Below are 9,222 nucleotides of genomic sequence, written 5' to 3'. Positions count from 1 at the left end.
CTGAGTTATAATTTTTTTAGTAATGCTAAAAAATATTATAAAGAGAAAAAGTAGAATTACCTTTTTTCGAAAAATAAAAATATATTGTGACAAAAAATAAAAAAGAATTACCTTTTTTTTTCGAAAAATCACCGTTATATTAAATCCTCATAATTTTTTGGTCAGGTGGAGTGAGGACTCTCACGTGTTAACGGTGTCCATACCCGGGAATGCCGGTGAAGAGCCTCCATACGCCCCACCTGGAGAATCCACGACCGTTGGATGGCCTCGCAGGGCTTTCTTGTAGCCGTCTGATGGAGGTTTCCATTACATTTCCCGTACACAACCCCTGGCTTCACGGGAGGCGCCTCATCCGACTCGCATTTCGACTCTCTCTCCCCCTCTTGTTCTAGGGTTGCTTCTCGCCCTCTTCCTGGCGATCGATTCCTGCAGTTTTCTACCTCGCTATATGGCGTGCTCTTCGATCTTGGACGCCTAGGGTTCGTCTGTGCCGCTTCCTGTCGCTCATTTTGCAGGGCTTCGGTTTTCTCTGCTCCAATCTGGCCATGATCTCTGTCATGAACGAGCGCGACATCGGCCGTAGCTCCGCTGATCCCTCCTTTGGGATGGGAAGCCCGCAAGAAGGGACAATGGCTGGCGACAAGGCGGCTGCTGACGTGGGCGGCCATGGTTCTGATGAATCTAGGGTTTCGATGGAGCTCGATCCCGTGGAGCTAAAAAGCGAGATCGGCGGTACGGTTTTGGAGCGAGGCGTAGCGGATCTGTCTGGACCTCGAAAGGATGCCCCGGTAGATGCCGAGGCCGCGATGAGTGAAGCTAGGGTTCTCGAATCTGATGTCGGGGAAGGCGTTTCTGCTGCCGCTGATGCCGGAGGTGAGATCCTGGTCGCTGATCAGGAGGAAGGGAGGGATTTCGACGAGGACGGGCTTTCGGATGAGGCTGAGGTTTCAGATGGGGTTAGGATTCCGCACGGGGCAGTGGGGAACTGGATGAATGGGTTCGAACTGGGTGACATGGTGTGGGGGAAGGTAAAATCGCACCCATGGTGGCCTGGTCACATCTTCAGCGAAGCGTTTGCGTCGCCGTCAGTTCGACGAACAAAGGGAGAGGGCCATGTTTTGGTCGCCTTCTTTGGGGATAGCAGCTACGGTTGGTTTGATCCTGCGGAGCTCATCCCTTTTGATCCTCACTATGCCGAGAAGTCCAAGCAGACCACCTTGCGGCCTTTTGTCAAGGCTGTAGAAGAGGCAGCTGACGAAACTAGCCGGAGAGAGGCTCTTGCTGTGACTTGCTACTGCCGGAACACAGTCAACATCAGGCCTGCCCGTGTCCCAGGATACTTCTATGTGGATGTTCCAGGGTTTGAGCCAGGGGGTGTTTACTCATCAAAGCAAATCAACAGCACGAGGGACAAGTTTTCACCTGAGAAGGCGCTCGCCTTTGTGCTTCAGACAGCCTTGGATCCTCTGGCAGGTGACCAAGCTAGTATAGATCAGATTAAAAACATTGCGATGATGTTTGCATACCGGAGAGCAGTGTTTGAGGAGTTTGATGAGACCTATGCACAAGCATTTGGGGTAGAGCCAGTACGGCCATCTTCACATACTGGGTCGTTGTCAGATCAGCCTGAAAGATTTGCTCCCCGAGGTATTAACTATTGCATGCCTTTATGTTTCTGTGTTTTTATGCTGTCACTGAGATATTATCTATATTTCAAATTGGATAACTGCATGATACTGGTAATCTTCATCATTGACCGAAGTATCAGGTCAAGTGTGTGGTTGTTTAGCATGTGTTTCATCACTAACAGTTTGTTTTGGAATACAATAGATGTGCCGGGAATTCTTGACATGGCCGCAATTTTTTTTCATTATCATGCTCTCATTGTGATTTGGCTTTCTATATGCTAGGATAAACTAAATAATTTGATTTTCTAACCTTAGTATGCAGACAAGGTTTGAACAATAGAAAAAAGATTTAGAATCACTCATTTGATTTAAACTGATTGTTGATAACAACAAATATATAGATTTCCAGTTTGAAACCACATTTTGTTATTCAGTAGGCTCTTGCTTCAATGTCTGGCAATCATTGCAGTGTGAAACATTAGAATGAAATGATGTTTGAGCACCAAAATTGATTTCAAAGTAATTGTGCGAACTGATTGCTGATAACATCGATGTTTGAGTTGGTAATCAAAATCACATCAAGTCATTTGGTTCTCTATTCTTGAAATCCTTGCTCCTTCAATGTCTGGCATGCCATTTTGATAATCTTTCTTAAATTAATAACGTCCTTAGGATTTACTGATGCTGAAGTCCCAACTACTTTTTTGGATTCAGATATAATTGTGGTATAGGCATTTCAAGGTGATCATGTCAAGTGTTTAAGTCCGTGTGGTGGTCACCCCACCAGCACAAGTCTTTTAAATTGGCAAGGCACAGATAGACCTCCCACTTCATCACTCTTTCATGGTTGGGAGTTTCTTTGTTCTACATCTTTTATCCGAGTTATGATTTATGCATATTTTGCACTTGTTCCATATACCAGCTCGTGATTAAAAAAAACTAGGTTTTCTCGTATTTTTGAGCTCCCGTTTGCTTTTAAATTGGTTTTCTGATGTAAGGCTTTGTTATCAAATAAGAATTGCGAAAGAATTTCTCTTTTCAAATTGGTTTTCTGATGAGAGGGTCGTGTCCATTCTTTACGACACAAGAAGTGCGAAAGAATGAACTGATGGAGAGGACTGGGGTAATAGAGGATGAAGCGACACAGACTCCTGTCAGAAAAGGTTATGCTTGGTTGTGTAGCCTTACAACTCTGGTTTTTCATGTATGAACCTTTTGAAAATTCCTTTTGGATTGTCCATTGACCATTGAGTAGTTGAAATTTATTATATCTATTGTCAACCACATCATTGTTTTAGTCCCTCGGAAATATGTCCATTTTTCCTTGCAAATCTGGATGTTGTGTTTATGCTGTCACATCATTATACTTAAAAAAAGAGCTGCAGAGTTGCCATTTTAACAGCATGCACTATTGTTGTCCCTCGTATTCCGAATTCACATGGAGTCCTGGCTTTGGGAAGTTATAGATCTTGCGAAGTATTCTTTTACTGGATATGGCTGGCTTGAGCATGGATATGTAGCTTTATGTCTCGAGTGTTTGGATGTAGCAAGTGAAGCCACTTGATTGTGAAGTTTAAGTGTTGGAAAGGTTGATTCGAGGATACTCATTGTGGCAATCCCCATGTTCCGATCCCAGGGTTTTGTGGAATTGTAACTAGTACTGCTGGTGATCACCACTGGGCAATTGTATTAAATATCCAAAGAAATGATTTGACTTTGATATCCTTATACAAAACGAGGACATTGAACAGAAGAATTTTTGGTGTTTTTTTATGTCATGCCCAGAAGTTAGAATTTGTAGTGGACATCTGATTTATTGTTAGGACGTTGGCACGATTTAGGATGGTAAAAATAATTTTGATTGTAGGCAGAGAGAGCAACTTGAAAGTTCATTACCAAAATGAGGAAGAGATTAGTAACACGCTAAGATGGGGTGTCTTTTGGAGGGCTCGTCTTGCATTCTACCTGTATGACTTCTGAAGGGTGCACCGAGAGGGTAGGCGCGACTGGTCTCCTATGCCTTGCCCGCCTGCTGTTTGTTAAAAGTACCAGTCTGATACGCGGGGATCGTTTCTTTGTGTTGACTTCAGCTACCCTTCGGCCAGAAAAAATCCCTTATCCGGACACCCCAGCAGCCATTATATATTCTTGGTACCGTTGTCATATTGCCACGCTCGACGGCATGTGACATCTTATCCCCAGCACTTGGAACACACCGCCAGCTTTCCGTGGACACCTTCCGTGTATCGCCCACCACACGCTATAAATCAGGTCAAAGTGTAATAATGGGCATTGGGCTGGGATGACGCCCTCTGATGGTCCCGTCCTCCCACCCCCCGCCGAGAGGGGGAATATCTATCGAGGTGGCCCCACGTGGGTCTGCATCAAACTTTACCTTCTAGCAGTAAAAATCTCCATTCTTGTTTATATCGGTTAAACTCTCTACATTTTTTATTTATATTAATTAATAATTATTTTTTAATAGTCAAATTGATCTAATTATTATTAATTTTTTAAATGTTATTGTTTCCCAGCGACTCCTCTGAGCGGTCCACTGGTGGTTGCCGAGCCGCTGCGCCACAAAAAGATCTCCTCCAACGCTAAGCAGCTTGCGCCCAAAGCGGCCAAGCTCCCATCATCTGCGAAGAAGAACAAGTACGTCCTGAAACGGAGGGACGAACAAGAGACGCCGAGCACCCGCGTCGGCCCTCCCAAGCCTTCCCTTCCCGATTTCCCCTCCCCCGCCCACCCCTTCCGCAGCTATTACAACCTCTTGCCCCCGCAGCAGCCGATCTCCGCCCATTATGCCCCTCACGTCCAGCCCACCCTCGTCTTCCAGGACGCCTCGTACGCTCCGGCTTCGGCGGCGGGCGGCTCCAACCTCGGTGACTACGTGCTTCAGAAGAGAACCCCTACTGTCGTTGCTTCCGCCGATGACAAGCTTCCGCCGCAAGTCTCTCAAGATACCGGCGGGGATAGACCGGTACCGGAGCAGAAAACCTTGCCGGTGGCCGTGGACGTTCCCATTGTTGTTAGTCCTCGACAAGCAGCATCGCAGCTGGGTGAGATTGAATTCGGAAAGGTAGACCCCGCTGTCGCCGCTGCTCATGTACTTGCCGAGGTTAAGGACGGGTATAGGGCGGGACTGTTGGCTCGACCTGCAGAAGGATGGAAGTCCAAGGATGCCAAGGTTACTGGTGGAATCATGAAGAAGGTAAAGAAGCGCCCGCGTGAGGATGGTGGTAGCTCCGTGGGACCTGACGGCACTGCTGCCGACGTGACAAAGAAGAAGAAGAAGAAAAAGGAACGGAGCGGTGGGATTGGACTGCCTGTGTCCACCAAGGTCGAGGATCCTCATGGGAGATCAGCAGGGAAGCCCGTTAGCGTCGAAGGGGAGTCGCTGAGAAGGGGAGATGGGGTTGCTCGCGCCATGGAGCCCTATGCTTCTGCTATTCTTCTTCCCCAGATCGACTTGAGTTCCCGTACTCTGCAGCTGCCCGAGCTGGTGAGTGACTTGCAAGAGCTAGCGCTGGATCCTTTCTATGGAATGGACCGCGACGCCCCGTGGGTCGCGCTCCATGTCTTCCTCAGGTTCCGGTCTCTGGTCTATCAGAAGAGCTTGGCCCTTCCGCCGGCCAGCGAGGCTGAAGCGCCGGACGTCCAAGCCGGCAAATCATTGGCTGCTCGGCCGCCGCATGAGCCCATTGCAGCACTTGCTGAGGTTGCTCCGTCGAAGGCCGCCAAGGATGAGAGAGCGCCGCCCTCCATCACGAAACCGCCGAGAGCCAGTTTCAGGCCTGATGATCCCACCGTGGCTGGACGCAAACGAACCCCATCTGATCGACAAGAAGAGATGAGCGCAAAGAAGCAGAAGAAGATGGAGAAGCTCAAGGCTTTGGCAGGTGAGAAGAAGGTAACCATCATCCCAAAGGTACCCGATGCGCAGTTGCAGCAACAGCAGCAGCAGCCGAGCGCAGCGGCATCAGTGTCCGTGGGGCTGGCGAAACCTAACAACAAGGCGGCAGAGCCTGTCAAGAAGCAAGAACCCTTGCCGCCGCCGCGAGCACCCTCGCCCACCACCCTCGTGATGAAGTTCCCACCACGGACGACCCTGCCATCGGTGGCTTCCCTGAAGGCCAAGTTCGCCCGGTTCGGGCCGCTTGAACTCTCCGGATTCCGCGTCTACTGGAAATCCAACACTTGCAAGGTGGTGTACAAGTTCAAGCCCGATGCCGAGGCCGCGCTCAACCACGCCAGGAGCAACGAGATGTTCGGCCAGGTGAAGGTCCACTACTACCTCCGCGACGCCGACGCGCCGCTGGTGCCGGAGCCAGCCTCCGACGCCGCCGGGCAGAGGTCCGAAGGCCCCCAGTTCGTCAGGCCTGGAAGCGGGGCAAGCAGCGGCAGCGTTTCTTTCGCTCTGCCGCCTGCCGGTCAGCTCAAATCTATTCTGAAGAAATCCAGCGACGAGGCTGGCGCGGGCGGCGGCGCCACGGGCACCAGAGAGGCTCCCCGCGTAAAATTCATGTTGGACAACGTCGACGGCAAGGCGGAGCCACCTGTGGTGGTTGCCGGCAATGGCCGTAGCAATGCAGATGCACCCTCAACCTCTCTTCCTCCAGTAGCGACCGTCATCAGTAAGACTCCCAAGTCCGTTACTTTCCTTTCTCCTCCGCCACCGCCACCACCATCATCCGCACAGTCTCAATCATACCCTTCTCGGCTGATACACAACCCTTACCTTCCATCACCTCCTCCCCTTTCATCCTTTTCATCCGTCTCAATTCCGCCACCACCCTCGCTTCGCGTGTCCGATCGGGCACTCGCGCCGCCCCCGCCACATCGTGGCAGTCTCAATAGGGACGAAGCCCGCGGCCCGGTGGCCGCGCAATCCAGCGACCCGCCGCCGCATAACTACAGGCAGCACGGAGGCGAGGTGGAGGAAAGAGGCAACCCGAACGGAGACTTCGCCAACCAAATGCTGAGCCTCCTGATTAGGTGTAGCGACATCGTGAGCAGCGTCAAGTCGTCGCTGGGCTACGTGCCTTACCACCCGCTGTAGGATCTCGTGGTGAAGGACGGTGCAGCAGCGGTTGCAACGAAGAGACAAGCGGCCTCTCTCTGGCTTACTCGTAGACCGCTTATGTTGACAGTGGGAAATGTATGGGATCTCTAGACTTGTACCGTTACACGCCTATCTCCTGTTTGACGATTTGGTTTGTGACCTCTGGACGGCAGCGCAGCCGTGGAACTGCGTGTTTGAGCTGCACAACCCATTTTATTCTTTGCTTGTTGTTGCTGCTTTCGTCCTTTTTCTTTTCTTTTTTTCTTCGAGGGTAAGTTACGAAGGTGGAATTCAGAGTTTATGATCTTACGATTAGTAGTTGGCATCTTCATGAGAAAAGATATCTGTAGTGATAAGCTCTTCTTAGCGTAGGCATTCTGTTCCTATTTCTAATGCTGCTGCTGCTGCTGCTGTTTTGTAGATTCCTTCAACGACAGGCGGCTCCTCCTCTTCTTTATGGATGATTCCCAAAGAATCCTCAGCGTGTTATACAGTGGGATACGTCAAATGCTGTCACAAACATTCCAATTATACGGCAAGGTTTAACAATAAGCATAGATTGGCGGTCTTATGGCGAACACCTTGAGCGATCCACTCTACCCCCCGTCACCCCCTCCTTGGACCGTGGCTCTCGTCGACGTCGCTGATGCCCACAACCTCACCCTTTGGTTTCCCTCTGCTTTCACCCCCCACCCCTTCGGAGGCCTCCGCCTTGTTCCCTTATGCGGCATCCCCGTCCTCCCTGCTCTCTCCGATCGCCACACCCCCTGCTTCGTCCGCCACCTTCGCCCAAGGACTTATGGCGAACACCTTGAGCGATCCACTCTACCCCACACGTTCCGCGAAGCTCCAACCCGCGTCCTTCCTCAGTCCGCCCTCCTTCACCAGCCTCCGCACCTCCTCCGCTTCCCTCCACCTCCCCATCTCCGCGTACAGATTCGCCAGGACCACGTGGTAAGCCACGTTCGTCGGCTCCAACTCCACCAGCTTCCTCGCCGCCAGCTCGCCGAAGCTCAACTCCCCGCGAGTTCGAGAGGCGTGCATGAGCGATCCCCAGATGACCGCATTGGGCGCGAACGGCATTGTCTCTATGAGCTCGACGGCTGCGCCGAGGAAGCCGGCGCGTCCCAGGAGATCCACCATGCACCCGTAATGCCTGATCTCCGGGCGGAACCCGTAGCTTCCCCGCAACAGGGAATCAAATACCCGCCGGCCCGCTTCCACTAGGCCCGCGTGGCTGCAGGCGCACAGGACGCCGAGCAGGGTGATGGCGTTGGGATTGACGCCCTCGCCTTCCATCCTGGAGAACCACGACAAGGCCTCGTCGCCGCTCTTGGCCAGCGCGAGCCCCATGATGAGGGAATTCCAGGTGTACACGTCCCTCTCGGCCATGCTGGAGAAGACGCCGATGCCGGCGTCGATCCTCCCGCACTTGCCGTACATGTCGATTAGCGAGGTGCCCAGGACGACGTCCAGCTCCCAGCCGCGGCTCCTCACGTAGTCGTGGATCCAGACGCCCATGTCGAGCGTCCCGTGGGCGGCGCACGCACCCAGGGCGTTGACCATGGTGACGCGGTTGGGCGCGACACCGGCGTACTGCATGCGCTCGAAGGCGATCAGGGCGTCGCCGGGGCGGCGGCAGTTGGTGTAGCAGGCGATGAGGGTGGTCCAGGCGACGACCTCGCGGGCGGGCATTTCGTCGAACAGGCGCTCGCAGGAGGGCATGTCGCCGCGGCCTCCGTAGAGGTGGAGGAGGGAGTTGCGGACGTAGTGGTCGGAGGCGAGGCCAGACCTGAGGGCGAAGGCGTGGATCATGCGGCCCCCGGGGAGGTCGGGAAGGGACTTGAGGACGAGGGGGAGGGTGTAGTTGTTGGGGGCGACGGAGGAGCGGAGCATGTGGGAGAGGATTAGGAGGGGCGGCGGAGCGGCGCAAGAGGAGGGGACCAGGAGGGCGGCGCGGAGGAGGGTGTTGCAGAGGAAGACGTGGGGGCGGCGGAGGCGGGAGAAGAGGGAGAGGGCGGGGGAGAGGCGGCGGAGGGCGAGGCAGGCGTTGACGAAGGCGGAGGCGATGGTGGTGTTGGGGTGGAGACGGTGGAGGAGGATCTGGGCCAGGATGCGGGGGAGGTGGGAGGGAGAGGTGCACGTGCTAAGGGAGTGCAGGATGCGGTGGGCGGCGGGGGGCAGCTCCTCCCACCCTGACGACGACGGAGGCCTCAAGGGCGGGAGGAGGGACATGTCCCCGAGGCAACCCAACACCTCTAACAGAATCCCGCAAAAGGTTAACCTCTCTCTCAGTAATGTATGTTGATATATATACCCATGGCAGCGGGTAGCGCACCAAGTGTTCGAAGAAATGTGTTTAGGCCGTGGACAATTCCTCCTCCCAAACTGATCATTTGTTAATGGGATCGACATTATATGAGTTAATTATATATATTATCTTTCTTAATTAATTATATTTAATATTTTGATTTTCAAAAATTATCTTTAATATTTTGATTTTAAAATAACATTATATGGGTTAATTAT

The 9,222-nt window shown here is 52.4% G+C and overlaps 2 protein-coding genes across 2 annotated transcripts; one reads left to right on the top strand and one right to left on the bottom strand.

Moving 5' to 3' along the window:
- Nucleotides 1–329: 329 nt before the first annotated feature.
- On the top strand, nt 330–7,002 carry LOC135587165 (PWWP domain-containing protein 1-like). Its single transcript, XM_065078232.1, has 2 exons — nt 330–1,647; nt 4,163–7,002. Exons 1-2 carry the CDS (start codon nt 546–548, stop codon nt 6,688–6,690), a joined length of 3,630 nt encoding a protein of 1,209 aa, XP_064934304.1. The 5' UTR covers nt 330–545; the 3' UTR covers nt 6,691–7,002.
- Nucleotides 7,003–7,154: 152 nt separating this feature from the next.
- Nucleotides 7,155–9,104, bottom strand: LOC135587166 (pentatricopeptide repeat-containing protein At5g56310-like). The gene has a single exon (XM_065078233.1). The coding sequence runs from the start codon at nt 8,926–8,928 to the stop codon at nt 7,519–7,521; it is 1,410 nt and encodes a 469-aa protein (XP_064934305.1). The 5' UTR covers nt 8,929–9,104; the 3' UTR covers nt 7,155–7,518.
- Between the last annotated feature and the right edge of the window lie 118 nt (nt 9,105–9,222).

The sequence above is a fragment of the Musa acuminata genome, chromosome BXJ1-8 (genome assembly GCF_036884655.1).
Source record: "Musa acuminata AAA Group cultivar baxijiao chromosome BXJ1-8, Cavendish_Baxijiao_AAA, whole genome shotgun sequence".
NCBI classification, from domain to species: Eukaryota; Viridiplantae; Streptophyta; class Magnoliopsida; order Zingiberales; family Musaceae; genus Musa; species Musa acuminata.
Note: the sequence above shows the minus strand (reverse complement) of the source record. Positions and strands in the feature narration are given on the sequence as shown.

Coding starts and splice junctions, on each gene's coding strand:
- LOC135587165 (XM_065078232.1), top strand. CDS start 546: ATGATCTCTGTCATGAACGAGCGCGACATCGGCCGTAGCTCCGCTGAT. Junction 1,648..4,162: donor TGAAAGATTTGCTCCCCGAG/GTATTAACTATT, acceptor ATTGTTTCCCAG/CGACTCCTCTGAGCGGTCCA.
- LOC135587166 (XM_065078233.1), bottom strand. CDS start 8,928: ATGTCCCTCCTCCCGCCCTTGAGGCCTCCGTCGTCGTCAGGGTGGGAG.